The following is a 20,818-nucleotide window of genomic DNA, read 5'->3' on the forward strand; positions in this document are numbered from 1 at the left end:
CATACATTAACTAAAAGAAACAGGGAAAATGTTGGTTCAGAGTAAACCACTGTTGACAAAACACTGACAGAGCTTAAAAATTACAGAGGTCCTGTGGTAATTATTACTTTACCCCATCTACAGGTGCAAAAGTAATCCCCTCCAAATTGGGTTTACATGTCATCATCTGGTCAATGATTATAAACCCACAGGGCTTCTTGGAGTCTTTACTAAAGTTATTCCTGCATGAATCGGCATTGATTTGGTTTGACACAAATGCCAGAAATCAGTAGCTATATTTCAGCGTGTAATCATTCTCCTATTCCTCTGAACCTGAGGTCAATACACATCTTTGGGGAACCAGAATCGTATCTTACAATACAGGTAAATGTCAATGAAATCTGCAGTCATGGTGGTGCTACAACAGAAAAATACACTAATGTATTCAGTTGTGCCCTGCGGTGGGCTGGCGCCCTGCCCAGGGTTTGTTTCCTGCCTTGCGCCCTGTGTTGGCTGGGATTGGCTCCAACAGACCCCCGTGACCCTGTAGTTAGGATATAGCGGGTTGGATAATGGATGGGTGGATGTATTCAGTTTGATAGGACAGTAATTATTTAGTACAATTCACAGACACCTGAACTAAAATAATAATCTTTACTCAAAGGAGGAGATAAATTGCTGTGTTGTATTTATATTCATTACCTTGTCTTCAAGTTCTGCAAGTTCAGATTGTCCCATGGCGGGTTCAGAAACAACCTTCTGCAGGTACTGCAATGTTTGCTTTTTGCTGTCAATTTCCTTAGGAAGCTTGTCAGTAACCATGTAAGAGTTAAACTTAATCTCTTCTTCTAGTCGCTTCATCAAGCCTAAAATAAACAGTTTAATAAGGATTAACACATAGATCTTCCTTTATTCTCTTTAATTACTGCTTTACCAGAAAATGCAGCAGTTTATACCACAAACACAAAATGGTACCTATAAATGAAAGCATAAACACCTGCAAATTTCAATTAGCTTAATTATGCATTCAGTTTCTTTAAAGGCAATAAAAATGCAAAAACGAAACGTATAAAATGTTTGATCTTCTATGCTTTATCGTTATTGTTCTGGTCAATTCATAATTAAAGGCAAGGTCTGTAGTGTTTTTCTCCTAGCATGAAAACAAACTTAAAAAAAGAGCTTTTATATTTACAAGTACAAAATCATTTGCATTTTTATTGTATTGGCTATTTAAACACTGTGAATTTTAATCAGTAAACAGGGTGAGTTTCATGAACACTTAAATTATATTGAGATTATTGCTTCTTCCAGAACCATCATTTAATTTGCTATCTTTAATTAAATTCAAACTGGAGCAAATCAGATTTTTACAAGATTACAACCACTGTGGTTAAGGAGGGCAACTTGGCTAAGTAAGTGGATTTCCTTCATCTTGTAAACACTGTTTACCAAACTATAAGCCTTATCAAATGTATCCATGATGATTGTTAAAACAATAAGAAAGATTCACCTCAGAATGGATTGGTAAGAGTGCACATTACCCATCGGTATTAGGAAAATGTCTTTTCAATTAATAAGGCACTTTACAGGACCTTACTGGAAATTTGATTTATACATCTTCTGAACCTGCCATATTAAATACAAGGTTGCAGAGTGTTGGCATCTACACTGCCAGTTCTAATTGGCACACAGACAAACCCACACTTTCATTATAGAGGGTCCGTTTAGAGACACAAGTTAACATAATATCAGCATCTTGTAAAGCAGGAGGATCCATAGAAAACCACAGGAATAGGTTTACACAGTTCAAGAATTTCTTGCATGACCTTGTACGTCTATTCAATATATACTGTGGTAAAATAATAGCAGATAAAAGAAATCAAATAATATATCGTTATAATTTCTGAAATTGGCCAGTTCCTTGATTTTAAATAATAATTCTTTACATTGATATAGCGATTTTCTCACTACTGTACTCAAATAGCTTTTCATAGTGAATGAGGAGCCACTTCAACCACCTATAAAAAAAAAATTATAAAAGGACTTATTATAGGTTTAACTTTCAAATGTTTAAATATTTACAACTCACTTTAAATTAATAACAATATTTAAAACATTTATTAAAAATAATATTTGATTTATTAACCAAGAAGCACTTTTAGCATATAATAAAGAACAGCATGCCGTCTGGTGGTATCACTGTAAAGTAAAATGCTACAAATGGAATGAGCATGTACATCAAAGCTGAGCGAGGCCTCTGTGCTTAAATTCGTCCAAATCAATTTACAGTGAAGTAATACGAGTCATGTTCTTGTTTGTCACCCTTTGCTCTTTGCACTCTTTTCTGGCATGGGAACACGGTACAAACAATAGCTGTTAACTATGTGCTTACTCTCTGGCTTTGCATCTGCTGCTGCCTGTCGAAGGTCCTTCAGTTGTTGTTGGGATCTCTGCAGCCTCTGCTCAGTGTGGAACAGCTTTGGAATTGAACATAAAAAAAGAGAAAAAAGAAAGTATATCTATAGCAGGGTATCACTGCAAACCTGCATGACATTATAAACGAATATTAATATGAAAGTAAACAGTGCTTATAGTTAGTATTTCCTCTTCTGTTTTAATACATCTTCAATATGATGTAGTATCTGGATAAGGCACAGATATTTTGTAAGTACTTCTAGTGTAACTGACTCAATAGTAAATCTAGCAAAAAGTAGAACATCGCCTTCAGAAATCAGGCATAAAACAGGAACTATCAGCACAGAAATGTTAAAATATCTCTAAATCTTACCTTAAAGAGTGGTAGAGGGAATTTGATAAATAATAAACAGTGAAAAACAAAATGGTTTTATCAGATACATAAATAAAAGAAATTGGCATTAACACTATTTATTATGGGAATGATGCAAATTATTATATGTTACTATGAAGTGTGAGAATGATATGATAAGTTGACAGCTACCCTTACTGCTGATGTTGCAGGTGTGTCCAGTAGGAGCGCCACCCAAGTGGTAATCAGGATGACGGCTCATAACCTCTCTTTAGATGAGTATTACTCAGTGACCTTTGCTCCAAGGTACTCTGCTATCAGTTACACACTGCAAAAGCATTTTTGTTTTCAAACATGGTATTCATTAGGAACAATCCATGACTAGTATAGAAACCCAGCAATAATTTACCCCTCAGATTCAAATGAGGCAACCTATTTGTCCAAATCGTACTCCTCCAGGTATCTCCACCATTAACCACGCAGAAGTTAAAGTCTCCCAGAAGTGCTACATGGTTAGCTGACAACACCCTTGTGAGAAACGAGTCCAATGTCCCTTGAAAGGCAAAACAATATGACTACCTGTTTGGGGTACAAACACGCACAAACAAGGCAAACATTTTCTTCTCAAAAACTCAAAGTTGCATTGTAGGATATGTGTCACTCACTGGAACATACTGCAACGGCATGGCAAACAGCTGAGGGCTCATTAGTAACCCATACCCACCTCGGGTCTTTCCTATTGGGCAAAAGCCCTTGATTAAGTTAAGGTGCAATGATTATTAATTACTCCTTTGGAGGTATGCTTTTAATTTTTGTAATAATAAAGAGTCTTTTCAGATTTCTGGAATTCAATCAGAATCCTTAAATTTAAGTAAAATTTTGCTTGAAAATTTTGTAACCCTTCCTATAATATATTAAGCCTTTTTCCATAAAATGTGTAATTATCTTAGGTTAGCACTGTACTCAAATGAATGGGTTTGAATCGTGGAATGTATACTGCATGGATTTTTTCGTGGTTACCACAGTTTTCCACCTACATCCCAAAGATCTGCATGTTAGGTTAAATGGTTTGTGAAGGACTGTTAAGCTGTCTAGGTTTTGTTTTAGACGTGTACCTGATGTTTCCAGGGTAGGCTCTGATGTCTGACCACCACGCTGAAATGAATTAAGTGGGTTTGATGATGGATGAATGAATGGAAAAGTAATTTTCTTGTTGTTTAAAAATAAAGCATTTAATATCAGTACATTATCCTCTTTTTTTAAACTATTTTTAATTGAAGAAAAATTTCAATATGAAAATATAAAATTTATACAACAACAATGGTTCTTAACTTGTAAAAACTTGTTACAGCTTCTAAGCACTATATATAATTTACATGATAGTCAAGAAGACAACCTTGTGCTCTAATTATACATCTAAAATGGGTCAATACTAATTACTGACAAATCCTATCCACCAACTTCTGTGTCTGAAGCATTCATTACTGGGATCTAAAAGGAGAATGGCATTCAAAAATAAATACTAACAAAGCAAGCACATATTTGTGTGTATATATACATATATATATATATATATATATATATATATATATATATACTGTATATACTGTATATATACATACATACATATATATATATACTGTATATATATATATATATATATATATATATATATATATATATATATATATATATATATATATATACTGTATATATATATCCATCCATTTTCCAACCCGCTGAATCCGAACACAGGGTCACGGGAGTCTGCTGGAGCCAATCCCAGCCAACACAGGGCACAAGGCAGGAACCAATCCTGGGCAGGGTGCCAACACACCGCAGGACACACACAAACACACCCACACACCAAGCACACACTAGGGCCAATTTAGAATCACCAATCCACCTAACCTGCATGTCTTTGGACTGTGGGAGGAAACTGGAGCACCCGGAGGAAACCCACGCAGACACGGGGAGAACATGCAAACTCCACGCAGGGAGGACCCGGGAAGCGAACCCAGGACCCCAGGTCTCCCAACTGCGAGGCAGCTACCCACTGCGCCACCGTGCCGCCCCTGTATATATATATATATATATATATATATATATATATATATATATATATACATATACACACACATACATATAGACACACACATATACATATACAGTATCTCACAAAAGTGAGTACACCCCTCACATTTTTGTAAATATTTTATGATATCTTTTCATGGGACAACACTGAAGATATGACACTTTGCTCCAATGTAAAGTAGTCCATGTACAGCTTGTATCACAGTGTAAATTTGCTGTGGAATCATACACACTGTGGAATCAGAAACTCTTCAGACACCTTCACTTTCTGCCCACTTTATTGTGCTGTACGCTTAAGTGGATAAATTTACCGTTTTCACCCATTAATAATAATGTAATAACAACTTATTAAATCATAAAGACAAACCCAAAATGTGTTTTCAGAAAGATTTGCAAATGTATTAAAAATAAACAACTGAAATCATCCATTCATAGAACTATTCAGACCCTTCATTTACCACTTTGTAGAAGCCCTTTTGGTAGCAATTCCAGCTTCAAGTGTTCTTGGGTAATTCTTTACAAGCTTTGCTTAACTGGATTTGAGCAATAGAGCTCACTCTTTCTGGCAGTTCCTGTCAAGCTTCAGGAGACTGGATAAGAAGTGTCTGCAAACTGCCAACTTTAGGTCTCCTCACAGATGTTCCATGGGTTTTAAGTCTGGGCTTTGGCCGTCTTTAGGTCAATTTACATGATATGCTTTCATGGACAGAATTTCTAGATGCAGCCAGGGTGTTGAGGGGGTCCGGTTTGGTGGGCTCAGGATTGGGTCACTGCTTTTTGCAGATGATGTTGTCCTGTTTGCTTCATCAGGCCGTGATCTTCAGCTCTCTCTGGATCGGTTCACAGCTGAGTGTGAAGCGGCAGGGATGGGAATCAGCATCTCCAAATCCGCGACTATGGTCCTCAGCTGTAAAAAGGTGAAGTGCCCTCTCAGGGTTGGGATCAAGATCCTGCCCCAAGTGGAGGAGTTCAAATATCTCGGGGTCTTGTTCACAAGTGAGGGAAAAATAGAGCGGGAGATCGACGGATCAGTGATGTGGGCTCTGCATCGGTCTGTTGTGGTGAAAAAGGAGCTGAGCCGTAAGGCAAAGCTCTTAATTTACCAGTCGATCTATGCTCTTACCCTCACCTATGGTCATGAGCTAGGGGCAGTGACCGAAAGAACGAGATTGCAAATACAAGCGGCTGAAATGAGTTTCCTCCGCAGAGTGCCTGGGCTTTCCCTTAAAGACAGGGTGAGAAGCTTGGTCATCCAGGAGGAGCTCAGAGTAGAGCCGCTGCTCCTCCGCATCGAGAGGAGTCAGATGAGGTGGCTCTGGCATCTGATCAGGATGCCTCCTGGACGCTTCCCTGGTGAGGTGTTCTAGGCACATCCAACCGAGAGGAGGCCCCGGGGAAGACCCAGGACACGCTGGAGGGACTATGTCTCCCGGCTGGCCTGGGAACGCCTCGGAATTCCCCCAGAAGAGCTAGTAGAAGTGGCCAGGAAGAGGGAAGTCTGGGCATCTCTGCTCAAGCTGCTGCCCCTGCGACCCGATCTCGGATAAGCAGAAGAGGATGGATGGATGGATGGATGGATGGAGATCAATGCTTCAGCTCATTGTTGTGCTGAAAGGTTGTCCTAGTCCAAGTCTGCATGCCCTCTGGAGCAGGTTTCTTCAAAGGCCTCTCCGTATTCTGCTGCATTCATCCTTCCCTCAATTCAGACCAGTCTCCCTGTCCATGTTCCTATATCATGAAGCTTCCACCATCAGGCTCCTCTGTAGGGATGGTATTAGGCAAGTGATAAGCAGTTCCAGGTCAGCACCAGAAACATTGCTTAGAGTTTTACCCCAAGAGTTCAATGTGTGTCTTACCAGACCAGAGAATGTGTTTTTTCAGACTCTCAGAGTCTTTTAAATACCATCTGGCAAACTTCAAGAGAGCTGTCATATGCCTTTTGCTCAAGAGAGGTTTCCACCTCATTGATGGATTACTATTGTGATTGTCATTCTTTTGACAGGTGCTCCCATCCACAACAGAGGACTTTTAAAGCGCTAATAGAGAGACCATTGAATTCTTATCTACCTCCAATGCCAAGGCCCTTCTTCCCTGGATACTCAGTCTGGCTGGACAGTCAACTCGAGGAAGAGTCCTGGTGGCTCCAAAACGTCTTCCATTTCACAGTTACTGAAACCACTGTGCTCCTGGCTGGCAAAGCTTAACTAATGGTTTTATCCCCCTAGTCCTGATCTATGTATCACCACAACTTGATTATGGAGGTCTATAGGGAGTATCTTGAACTACACGTTTTGTCCCGAGATGCAGTGTGAATTGTAGGGCCTTCTATACAGATGTACACATGTGTCTTTCTAAATGATGTGCAATCAATTCAATTTGCCACAGGAGGACTCAATCAACTTCTAGAAACATCTCAAGGAAAAATGAAAGCAAACAGGATGCCACAGCAAAGGTTCTGAATAATTACAGGTATATAAATGAGATATTTCAGTTTTTGATTTTTTAATAAATTTGCAAGCCTTTCTGAAAACATCTTTTCACGATGGGTTATCGAGTGTAGATGGATAGGCAAAAATAGCATATTTATCAATGTAAAACTAAATCTACAACTCAAAGTCTGCAGAAAATAAAAGGATTGGAATACTTTCTGACTCGAATGTACGTGTAGGGGTGTTTATACAGTATATACTATATTTCACTCTTCTTAAACCCTGCAATGGCTAAGGTGGTCCTTATGCTTTATTCAAACCCAACTGCTGCTGTTAGGAATTGTATCTAGTGCTTGTCTCAGCAGCATTATATGAAAAACAGAAATGAACCCAGGAAAGGATGGCCATCTATCACAGCTCACACTCATTAACACTTATTTATTTCACACCAATATGGAGTGGCCATTCAACTTAATTGACATTACTTTGAGGTACAGAAAATTCCAAACAAACAAACAGTATCTATGTGGGTATTTGAACCCAGCAACTCTGCACTTGTGAGGCAGCAGCACTAACTCAGAAGACAGATGGAAGGAGCTTTTTGTTTTTTTTTGTAAAAACCTGCCTAAATATAAAACATTAGGGGCCTCATGTATAAACGGTGTGTACGCACAGAAATGTTGCGTAAGAACGTTTCCACGTTCAAATCGCGATGTATAAAACCTACACTTGGTGTAAAGCCACGCACTTTTCCACGGTACCTCATACCCCTGTCGTATGCAAGTTCTCCATTAGGTTTTGCAGACTGGCGGCACCCAGCGTCAAAGCAGTGCTACTGTTCCTGTGTGGTTACCCTTTCTTAGATCCACATCCACGACGGCGGCTCAAGTGCTCCTTGTAGAACTGTTTGTACTTGCAAGTTACCGTGAGGTAATTGTACTTATGATACAGTTATAATATTGCACAACCTGAGCCACATTATAAAGCGCATATTTACATATGATGACGATATCATTTTTAAGATGAAATGCAGCAAAATATGTTGATTATATTATACAGATAAAACTTTAACTACACGGTGCTGCAGTGCTAGCAAGCTTGAGCTTCATTCACGGTTTGTTCCTGCCTCGTGCTGTTTTCATGCTGTGGCTGGCACGACACTGGAAGGATAGGTGGATAGAATAATTAAACATTACGAAGATATTTCGATGTTCCTTAAAAGTTTTGAAGAATCGGCGTTCTAAGCTTACAGATGGCTTAACGTCTATTACAGAGCTGATTGTGTGGCGATTGGGTATTTGGAGAAAGAAAACTAAGGACAGGAATTGGGGGTTAGTACATTTGAAAAAGACAGTACTTCTGTAATAAAGCATTTCATTGAAGGTCGCGCATGGCGCAGCAAGCATCTTGCTGTAAGACATGAACAATCACTGCGCCACCGTGTTCCCATGTTTAATAACATGCTTTAACTCATATTATCATGAAAATGATATCACGTATACTTCTCAGTATCTTAATTACTCAGAGAGCTGTAATATTACGAACGTAATGGATTCTGTGTCCTGTCAGAGGAAGAGCACGTAGTGATTCAGGCACATAGAGCACATATAAGATCAAATACACAACAAAGCATTTAATGTCCTACTTTAGTTATGATGAGATTTGAGAAACTAGTAAATTAAACGATTTTAAGATGAAGTTTATGATGTTCTATTTTAATGACAAAATAAACTACGTGATTAAAGTGTAAATTTCAAGATTAAAGTTGACATTTCGTGCTTTTTTCACACTGCCTTTTTTTTCACTGTACCCTAATAAGCTTTCATATGACACTCAGACGTTGGGCTACGAGTCGCCTTTTCACGCCGACTTTGATATGTGACAACTTTTTTATTTCGGGCACTGTGCAACTTTGTGAACTTGAGCTTTCAAGTTTCTCCAACACGCTATGTCACTCGATCATCTTCCTTTTGTTGCCTATATAACTGTTTAAACCAACAAATAGTTCGTTTTTCTTTGCCTCCATTTGGGATTCGCTGAAATTCTTCTATTTTTCCTTGTACTTTTGTCATTGCCTTTTCACAGAATGCTGGGCTTAACGGCTATTTATATTGATTTGCATATTCAAAGAGGCGTAGTTCTGGGAGGAGTTGGGGCGGGACAGCAAGCGCGTGCACGTGCGTTTATTTCCACGCTGAGCGGGATTTATGTAGCGGAAGAATGCGGAAGTTGGCGAATGCACAGATTCCTGCATTTGGATTTTTCTGTGCGTAAGCACATTTCGGCTTTTGTGCTTACGTCATGTTATACAGTAATCCCTCCTCCATCGCGGGGGTTGCGTTCCAGAGCCACCCGCGAAATAAGAAAATCCGCGAAGTAGAAACCATATGTTTATATGGTTATTTTTATATTGTCATGCTTGGGTCACAGATTTGCGCAGAAACACAGGAGGTTGTAGAGAGACAGGAACGTTATTCAAACACTGCAAACAAACATTTGTCTCTTTTTCAAAAGTTTAAACTGTGCTCCATGACAAGACAGAGATGACAGTTCCATCTCACAATTAAAAGAATGCAAACATATCTTCCTCTTCAAAGGAGTGCTTGTCAGGAGCACAGAATGTCACATAGATAGAGAAAAGCAAACAAATCAATAGGGCTGTTTGCTTTTAAGTATGCAAAGCACCGTGGCACAAAGCTGTTAAAGGCGGCAGCTCACACCCCCTCCGTCAGGAGCAGACAAGAGAGAGAGAGAGAGAGAGAGAGAGAGAGAGAGAGAGAGAGAGAGAGAGAGAGAGAGAGACAGAGTTTGTTTTTCAAGCACAAATCAATATGTGCCCTTCGAGCTTTTAAGTATGCGAAGCACTGTGCAGCATGTCGTTTCAGGAAGCAGCTGCACAAAAGATAGCAACGTGAAGATAATCTTTCAGCATTTTTAGACGAGCGTCCGTATCGTCTAGGTGTGCGAACAGCCCCCCTGCTCACACCCCCTACGTCAGGATCACAGATAGTCAGCACAAGAGAGAGATAAAAGTAAGTTGGGTAGCTTCTCAGCCATCTGCCAAAAGCGTCCCTTGTATGAAATCAACTGGGCAAACCAACTGAGGAAGCATGTACCAGAAATTAAAAGACCCATTGTCCGCAGAAATCCGCGAACCAGCAAAAAATCCGCGATATATATTTAAATATTCTTACATATAAAATCAGCGATGGTGTGAAGCCGCGAAAGGCGAAGCGCGATATAGCGAGGGATCACTGTAGTGCGAATTCTACACATGTCGTTATGCATGAGGCCCTAGGTATTTATTGTAGAAAAATTCAAAAAACCCTGAAAATGTTACACTGAGTACTGTCTAAAACAATTACCAAGCCCAATTCCTCACTATAACTAAAAGTTATTAGTATATGAAAAATAAAGAAAATATTTAAAAAGGACCGATGACTATTTGAAGCATCATACATTTTAATGTACTGTAATTATGAATGCACCTTACATAACACCTTAAATTTAACTTTATAAATCATCTTATAATAATGAATGAACAAAATGGTGCCACAGAAAATAAAAATTAATTGACTCAAATGAGTTAATAAGCATCTTTTGTTAATATGTGTAAAAATATTCCGTTGATTTTTTTTCCCCTTTGTCCCATTAACTGAAAATATCAAGCGAATGAAGAGACACTGTTTACCTTCCCAGATTATTGGGCCCATTATTTAAAAAAAAATGTAGAGTGTCAAACAAAGAAAAAATATATTAATAACACCTGTTTACTGTAAATAAAGGGGACTATTTTAATTTTTTCTTAGAATGACATTGCACAGATTTTTAATAAATGATCACTATTTTTCAACAAATAAGCTTTTGTTACCTGATTTTTCTGTTCTTGTTTCTGTTGGGTTAGAGACTCCTCTCTCTCTTTCTCCACACGCAGTTGTCGTGCCATTTCAAGCATCCGTTGGTGATTGGAAACTGTCTCCACCTAATGTAAAAATAAATAAACTGCTGCCATGTTCTTCCAGATTTCCCACAACAGTCTCAGAAGGATACTTAAGATTATAAACGTTATATCAGTTACCTACTTGAGTGGCATAATTCCAAGCTGGAATGACCTGTTAATACCAAAAGAAGTCCTCCAAGACAACATGACCTTTCATTTAACCCAGTCAAATCCGATACCTGATCTTGTTAACTCGAGCCACAGTTTACTTATCTCAATTTGTGTTTGCATGTTGAAGCAAGCTTATTAACAAGCCAAGGATTTCGAGAGTATTACTTTACAGTCTTAACAGCCTTACCCTTTTCTTCAGACGCTCCACTCTCTTGACAAGCTGATCCTTCTCTTCCTCCATAGTACCAATATCCTACCAAAACAAAAAAAAAAAGCCAAATCTGAATAAGATGGACAGATGGTATTATTACATTTTATCTTAAAAAAATACTGTTGCCCTGGTCATCCTTATTATTATCACAGCACAAACACCACATTGTCACATTCAAAAACTAGCACCTGCTGTCGGCATAATGATACGTCTTGTATGTGGTACCTGGCACAAGGCTGTTTACTTTTAAAATGTAAATAATATGGTTATTCAAAGCAGAACAGATTTATGAGAGAAACAGGCCCCTGTGATGACACGTATTAGAATTTGAGTGATCCTTTTTTTCAAAACATACGTGGACAGTACATTGCATTTGTTATGTTGGTACCTTTCGAATTTCTGCGGTAGAAAATCCAGAACTCTTCAGTTGCTCGCTTTCTTTATGCAGGCCTTTGAATCTTTCCACCAGCTCTTCATACTGCATAAATCAAACACAGAAAATAAAATTAACTACATACTTCCATTACAGTGCTGCAGGACTCTGGACCTGCAGTCTATGCTGACAGCACTGGATGTTATTCAGAAACCCACTCTCTCTAGGCAAGGTGTGAATCAATCACAAGGCACATGGCCAGTTAACCTAACCTAACCTACATGTCCGTGGGTAATGGAAGGAAAACAGAGGACCTGCAAAAAACAGATCTGAGTATGGGAAAAATGTGCATACGAGGACAGGAATGAAGCACAGATTTCTGGAGCTGTGAGGAAGCAGTGCTAATTACTGCGTGACCATCTGTTTCTAGTCAGTAGAACTAGATAAATATTTTTAAAATACTGTAGTGTAAATTCTTTATTTTTTGTGTAATGCATACATTAGGACAAAAACTATAAATACACAGAAATGACTTATTTCATCTATGTGGAGACACATCACATTAGAAAGTATCCATATTACTAACCGAGAATGGTAAATCGGATGGCATGGACGCAGGTACACGGCGATGGGACCATGAGACATACTGCGCAGGCGCGTACAGCGTGCGTCTCATAAACCGCACGCGAAGTTGTATCCACCGGGAACAAAGGAGTCACGGCCCAAAAACAAAAGAGCTCAACTGACGTGAATGAGAAATGAAGCAACAACGCGCCCATAGCTAACGACTAACGACACAGCCACACAAAAAAGAGGATTCTGCGCTGCAGCCCAGATTCAAACGGAAGAGGCTACGGCGGCCCCACAGGTCCACAATGATAGTACGGAATGCGCAGGCGTCACCACCATATTGTGAGTGGCACTACTACGGAAGGCGCAGGCGTCACCGCCATATTGTGAGTGGCACTACTGCGGAGTGAAGTTAGGAATAATGTGCTGCTTGGGATTGTACAAACCGCTGAACGCTTTACACCGAATTCACACACAATACAGCTCAACGATACAAACACGAGCCCACCTGGATAAGATCAATGAACGCAGGCACCTACAACGCGCGTCTGAAACTGCGGAAGCAAAGCAGGCACGGGTTCAAAACGAACGAGCTCGACTGATAGATATACAAACACAAGCCCGCCTGGATAAACTCAATGAACGCAGGCGCCTACAACACGCGTCTGAAATGCCGCAAGCAAAGCGGGCGCAGCTCCAAGACGAACGAGCTCGACTAATGTATTTCAGGATACCCAACGCCGGGGGTAGGCGAGCGAAGTGAGCAGGGGGCGGAGCCCCCCTTTTAGTTAAATAACTGTAGTCACTGCAATGGAAAAGACAAGTTTAGAAAGCAGGTGGAGGATGGATTTTGATTTATAGTCTTTTACCATACGCAATAAGTAATTAAAAGTACAATTCATTAATTCTTTAGAAGATCTCAAATCTCAAATATACTTGAATGTTGTAAAAATGATTACATACACAGAAAACTGTCTAAAGTGCAAAAGAAATATTTATTAGCAATAAGCATACCTGATGAAACGTGTCCATTACAACATCCTCTTGCAGAAATTCAGCAGGAACTTCCAGCTTTACAAGATATCGAGCCAGATAAGCTCTCTTCTTCAGCTCTGCCATTCTCTGTAGCAGCCAGTATAAAATTGGATGGATAACTGGCTTAGCACCAGTCACTAACCCCTGGCGAAAATTACTCCTGCAAACAGAAGAAAAAAGGAGATTAAATCAATAAAGTTATTGATTCAGTATTCCAAGTGTCTTAGTAGTGTTGTGGTACTGAAGAACATACAATAATAAAAGAATCAAGGGTGCTTTGTGTTTATTTCAAACCTAGACATGGCTCACAAACATATACAATGGTCTGGCGCAGCATGCATGAAACTAAGCAAGTTTAAGGATGTTCAAATGAACAAAAAAAGAACACTTACACATCTGCAGGATTTCCAGGAGGTTTGTACTTAAGCACACCAAGGACGTTGAACATGCGTTTTGCTGTCTGATCAGGCATTTCTTCTCGAACGTTAATATTTTGCTGTAAACAACAATATTTGCATCAAAAAGGAATGTAGTGTAAATATCACATGAGTGTTTGAATTAGGTTTGCATTTTAATACCTTTTCTTTTACTAGCACCCACATATAAAGTGCCACATGTATGAGCTTGGGAGTTTAAGTCATTGCAATCAGTTGCTGACAGAGGGTGCTGTTGCTAACGTTGCTTACTCCTCCATCTACAGTTCTGAATGGCAGCACCATGGAAGACCCCTGACCAGAATTCCCAAATGCTCCCAAGTTCCCCCTTCCAGGAAAGCGTTATATATTTGGTCTGGGCACCAGAAGTGACGGTTCAATTCAGGACCCGCATGCAGGAGAGATAGATCTCCTGTACACCACATAAGCAGCAGAGGTCGTTTTCTTTGTTTTCTTACTTTTGTTCCCGCCATTAAACAGGGTTTACCAAGAAGGATTAAGCTTTCTTTATTTAGTCATGTTTACACAAGAAAACATGAAATTTGCCTTCTCAGTTGCATCTAATAATGGACAGAATGAAATAAAACAGACAAACAGAAACAAGAAAGGTTAAGGTAAGGCAGTTAGATAATACATATTTACACCAAAAAAAAGGTTATAGGATATATATCAAAATCTTAACCATTATCTCCGATATTGCTTAATGAAAAGTCGTATGGCACTAGGAAGAAAGCAGTTTCTGGAGCGATTTGTGTGGGTTTTCAAAGCGACTACCCTTCCTGATTTACTGAATTTTAGTTCTACGTGTAATGGATGTCTGTCATCAGTTGAGAAGATTTCCAGTTTCTTTAACATTGCCTTCTGACACACACACACTAGTCAAATCATCTACATCAGCTCCAATAACTTTAGCTGCATACAGGTATCTCAATACTTGACCTATAGTCCAACCAGTTTGAAACAACAGATTTTTGGAATTTACATTGACATCAGATTTACATTTATTTGCACAGCATATGCTTTTATAGAAAGCTGCTTCCAAGAGAGGTCAACATATTCAAGTAACTTTAGTTTGGGGACTGTTTGGGAACGATTGTTACAGAACAAGGGTACAAAATTGATTTCCACAAGTGAAGAGCTCAGAACAAAATAAAAGCTAGTTATAATTCCCAGATTTACAAATATTTACAAATACCCACAGCTATCAGATAGAAATTAATTAAACAAGAGAGCCCTCAAACGCTTCTTGAACATATTGAGGGAGTCAGAATTTCACATGGAGGTGGGCAGCTCGTTCTACCAGAAAAGAATGTGGACTGAGATTTGATACCGCACAGAGATGGCATCACAAGACAGCAATCATCACCACACCTGAATGGTTGAGAAGGGGCACAGGACCTCACAAGTGTCTCCAAGGGCCAAAAAGCCCCAAACACAAACATCTTACATATAAACGTCTGAAGTGAGAGGTGGAGTCGAGGTAAGGGTTTCACATTTAATTTAATTTTTTTGTGTAATGGCATTTCATTCATGTCTTGTTTGTGTTTTAATTTTACATCTTAATTTTAATTCAATTTTTTATTTGCACTTCATGTTGTTACACTGTGGACCCTGAGCTTCGTAATTTCGTCTGTGTGCTTGTGTATGGCTGAGATGACAATAAAGTTCGCTTTGACTTGACCACCGAGGAAACAGAAAACTCGCTTAGCCACTAATATCACAAGCAAGGCCAGCATGTCAGTAAAACGAAACATCAGAAGAAAGACAAAGTCGCTTAGCCCACTAACATCGGAAAAACGGCATCCCTTTTACTTTTCTTTCTGCTGCTAATACACAAGCGATGTGAGCACATCGGCAAAACTAATCCTCCTATGAGTGAATGCCCAGAGTAGTTCCTTTCAATTACTTGACATCTCTACATTTCATTTTTTTTTTCTGACGATTTCAATTGTTTCTAGGACCCCGAGATTTTTACAGCACGGGCTTACACAGCTAGTATATATATATCTATTATAAAAAAAAATCCTGGGAGGGAGACAAGACGTGATCTTCTCGGAAGACAATCTGACGTCCCACGAGACAAGGCAGTGAGACAACATTTAAAACAAGTTCACGGACATCTAACCAAGCAGTTGTTGGAATGCTTTTGGCAGACAGACATCATGTGCTCCCAGCTCTTAAAACAACGACAAGCAGAACACGCAGCTTGCCAGCAACAGAAGCAGAAAGCCAGCAGATGATCCGACCGCTTCTCCTTAGCGTGCGTTCCTGCACCCCCCCCCCACCTTTCACAACGCAAGCGGCAGAGACGCAAAATGGCAAAAGAACAGCTGCTGTACATACTTTGAAATGATCGACGCAAAGTGCAACCAGCAGAAAACGCAGCTCGCCAGCAGCAGCAGCAAGCCAGCAGATGATCCGACTGCAACTCCTTAGCGTGCGTTCAGCTCCCCCTTCACAACGCGAGCGGCAGAGACACGAAGTGGCAAAAGGACAGCTGCTGTACAGGCTTTTAAATGATCGACGTGTAGTGCGACAAAAAGAACATCAGCAGCAGCAAGCCAGCAGATGATCCGACTGCAACTCCTTAGTGTGCGTTTAGCCGCCCACACTTCACAACACGAGCAGCATTATACGTCCTGCGAGAAAGATTTAACCACGCCCGGAGCCGGAAATAAAGGACAAGTATTGTTTTTACAAAAGTAAGTGAAAGTGAAGGTAGTGCTGCTGCTTTGCAGTAAGGAGACTGTGGAAGATTGTGGGTTCGCTTCCTGGTTCCTCCTGTGCAGATAGCGCTTTGAGTACTGAGAAAAGTGCTATATAAATGTAATGGATTATTATTATTATTATATGTAACAATTCCCAAGAAAATAACAATCTTTTTAAATTGTATATCCGGTAAACCAAACCGGGAGTGGATGAGCGAAGTGAGCAGGGGGCAGAGCCCTCTAGTTTTTAATAATATCAATATATTAATTCTGGATAATTTATACTTCATTGTAGATTCACGGATAGTTCTCACACACACACATATATATATATATATATATATATGGGTGCAGACCCACTGACTACTCTGTAGACAAACATCAAGGATTTGAACATAATATGTGAGCTACAGGAAACCAGAGGAGTGACATGTGCCCAATTCGAGTGGTTGAACACCAAGATGCATTTTGAATCAACTGTTTATCATCAATTTAAAGCACGCCTGTATCAAATTATGGTTGTTTATTATGTATAAGATTAGTATCAGTAATGGTCTCTCCTGTTTTGTTCACTTTATCAGCAGAGACTTCTATTATTTTGTTAATTATGCTGCTTTTATGTACTGATTTTGTGATGTAATCCTACTCTAAAACTCACCTTAGGATCAATCTCGGCCAGTACATCGTTGAGCACCTGTAACAACTGCATTGGCTCCAACGAGTCAAATGTTATTAGGTTGAAGTTTTTTCTGAAGGGTTCCTTATTCAGTTGATCAACAATGAACTTTATTTGTTCACTCATCTTGACTCTGTCTGGAGCTAAGATATCAGCCTAAAAATAGAATGACAGCAATTATAAGTCTACTTCAAATTAAAGACATTATGAGTACTTGTGTTTTATACAAGGATAGCTAGACATTAATAAAATCAAAGCACCGTGATGTTCCAACATTGATGGATTAAAAGCCAGATGTCTGCATGACCATCATCATCAAGTCCTTCCGTGAGAACCTTAAACACAAAGAGGACTGTTTCATTTATGTTAGGTAGAATGCCCAGAGGGGACTGGGTGGTCTCGTGGCCTGGAACCACTGCAGATTATATTTTTTTCTCCAGCCGTCTGGAGTTTTTTTTTTTTCTGTCCTCCCTGGCCATCGGACCTTACTCTTTTTCTATGTTAACTAATGTTGTCTTATTTTAATTTCTTAGTTTGACTTTTATTTTTATTTTATTTTCTTCATTATGTAAAGCACTTGGAGCTACTTTTTTGTATGAACATGTGCTATAGAAATAAATGTTGTTGTTGTTGTTGTATGTTAAACCCTAAGGCTGCTTCTTCATTCACAGACTTTGATTCCCAGGACAAATTGCTAAATTGGTCTGTGCTTCTGCTATCCAAAAGTATAAGTACAGGGGGTCCTCAGGTTATGACACAGTTCCGTTCCTACGACAGTGATGTAACCCAAATTTTGGTTTAAGTCGAAACACACCCTAGCCTAAGTCACTTACCTATCCTAACACATTTGAAAAATCATAATCTAGAATATAAAAACACAACTAAGCCACAGAAAAAGGAAAAGGACATAAATATACTGTACTGTAATAACAGAAAAAATGAGTGTAAAAATAAATCCTTACCTATATTCCTTCTCACGTCTCAATTTTTTTAAAGTTTTTATGGGAGTAAGTGCTGTAAACTCGAAACGTTGTAACCCGAGGACCCCCTGTACGTAACTGTAATGTATACTAATATTGTAAAATGGCTCAAGTAAAAGCATCTGTCGAATACAAATCATCACACCACAGCAGAGTATCAATGAAGTGTTAAGGAAAAAAACATTTCACTACTTCTTGAAAATAATATTTTAAATACACATATATAGGTAAGAAAAATGCTAAATAATAAATAAGTAGGTGAAAGACACTAGATAGATAGATAGATAGATAGATAGATAGATAGATAGATAGATAGATAGATAGATAGATAGATAGATAGATATCATTACTTATTTGGCACATACATTTATCCAAGATGACTTAAAACATACAGTCTGTCACATTTGTTTTGGTTTTCCAATTGAAGCACCAGCAGGTGAAGTAACTTGTTCAGGGCTCCACAGTGTCAACAGTGGGGTCTGAACCCACAAATTTAGTGTTTAAAGTACAAAATCTTAACCACTACAGCACACAGCCTAACTAAAACACAGATATGGGTGAAAGGCAATATACTGTATAAAAGATAACATAGATAGATAGATAGATAGATAGATAGATAGATAGATAGATAGATAGATAGATAGATAGATAGATAGATAGATATGAAAGGCACTATATGATAGATAGATAGATAGATAGATAGATAGATAGATAGATAGATAGATAGATAGATATGAAAGGCACTATATAATAGATAGATAGATAGATAGATAGATAGATAGATATGAAAGGCACTATATGATAGAGAGATAGATATGAAAGGCACTATATAATAGATAGATAGATAGATAGATAGATAGATAGATAGATAGATAGATAGATAGATAGATAGATAGATAGATAGATACTTTATTAATCCCAACGGGAAATTCACATACTCCAGCAGCACCTTACTGATACAAAAAACAATATTAAATTAAAGATTGATAATAATGCAGGTAAAAACAGACAATAACTTTATATAATGTTAACGTTTACCCCCCCCTCCCCCTCCCCCCGGTGGAATTTAAGAATCGCATAGTTTGGGGGAGGAACGATCTCCTCAGTCTGTCAGTGGAGCAGGACGGTGACAGCAGTCTGTCGCTGAAGCTGCTCCTCTGTCTAGAGATGACACTGTTTAGGGGATGCAGTGGATTTTCCATAATTGACAGGAGCCTGCTGAGCGCCCGTCGCTCTGCCACAGATGTCAAACTGTCCAGCTCCATGCCAACAATAGATGATAGATAGATAGATAGATAGATAGATAGATAGATAGATAGATAGATAGATAGATAGATAGATAGATAGATGCTATATAATGATAGATTGATAACTTTCTGGCGCCACAAAATTAACGAAACAAAAACAAGCAGTGGCTCCTAATTTTGATGCAATAAGTTTTTTTTTATTCAAAGATCAATGTAATGTACATTATGGTGTAATTTTTATTATATTACATTTTTGTAACCCAGGAAATTTATTATACTGGAAAATCTCCGGTTGATTGACGTTCGTTCAAAAAATTCGGCCCAGGCACTGATTAAAACTACAGTAAGATTACGTAAGTTTGTTTTCGTAGACAATGATATAAAACAGACGTAAACATTAGTGGGCAGTACTATTCGATCCTTCATTGTTTAATTTTATTGGCAACATACTCCCTTTATTTGTAATAAAATATTAAAACGTGCAATATTATATTTCAAGCAGATGAGGGAACAGTTTAACCTCATAAACTAGAAAAGTCGCCATCGGGAGATGAACGCATTTCTACAAAACCCTGAAACGTTTTATTTTGATATTAATGCTGGTAAGCGGCGTGCTGTATTCTACATAAAACAGACTGAAACAACTTACAGAAAAAAATATCAGCTACAAAAGATCCTACGAAGAGCTGTTTCCTCACTCAAAAGACAAGAGCGCAGTAGCTCGAAAATATCCCTCTTAGAAACTAACAGCTTGGTGTGGTTGCTAACAGGAAATAGTTGAGTTGCACTTCCGGCTTCGAGATGACGCGTGCCTTGAACTGTGCGAGGGGGCGTGGTGAATGAGAATGAAAGGCAGGAGTAGCTGACTGCTGGAGGGGCTTGGCGTCGCGTGTTCTCTCCCACGGCCCAGCAGCTCGATGCCTCTCCAGAAAGTCGGCAGAGGTGGTGGTGTCACTGCAAATCCAGCAGGGGGCGCAGAACAGCTAATAACAGGTGGGTTACCAGCGGTACTCAATGGAAGGTGCCGAGCGGAGTACGGCTGGCTCCCTGAGACCGTGAAGAGGGATTAGCAGAATGGGGTAAATTGATAGACTGTATAAAATAATAGTACAACAAAGTAGATGGAAATATTACACCAAATACTTTTATAATTTTAAAATATAACACTCGTTTTCTCATACAAAAGGGATAGATTTCTATCCGT

The 20,818-nt window shown here is 39.0% G+C and overlaps 1 protein-coding gene across 1 annotated transcript in view; it reads right to left on the reverse strand.

The window, feature by feature from the left end:
- The window catches only part of ift81 (intraflagellar transport 81 homolog), an 83,052-nt gene extending 62,652 nt beyond the window's left edge, over positions 1–20,400 (reverse strand). The window contains exons 1-9 of the mRNA XM_028824224.2: positions 20,264–20,400; positions 17,370–17,543; positions 13,962–14,065; positions 13,549–13,729; positions 11,980–12,069; positions 11,568–11,633; positions 11,141–11,251; positions 2,372–2,456; positions 682–845 (exon numbers count right to left, since the gene is read on the reverse strand). Of these exons, the coding sequence (XP_028680057.1) occupies positions 682–845; positions 2,372–2,456; positions 11,141–11,251; positions 11,568–11,633; positions 11,980–12,069; positions 13,549–13,729; positions 13,962–14,065; positions 17,370–17,513 (945 nt within the window). The 5' untranslated portion in view covers positions 17,514–17,543; positions 20,264–20,400. The remainder of the gene's footprint in view (positions 1–681; positions 846–2,371; positions 2,457–11,140; positions 11,252–11,567; positions 11,634–11,979; positions 12,070–13,548; positions 13,730–13,961; positions 14,066–17,369; positions 17,544–20,263) is intronic.
- Between the last annotated feature and the right edge of the window lie 418 nt (positions 20,401–20,818).

Source organism: Erpetoichthys calabaricus, chromosome 18 (genome assembly GCF_900747795.2).
Source record: "Erpetoichthys calabaricus chromosome 18, fErpCal1.3, whole genome shotgun sequence".
In the NCBI taxonomy this organism is placed as follows: domain Eukaryota; kingdom Metazoa; phylum Chordata; class Cladistia; order Polypteriformes; family Polypteridae; genus Erpetoichthys; species Erpetoichthys calabaricus.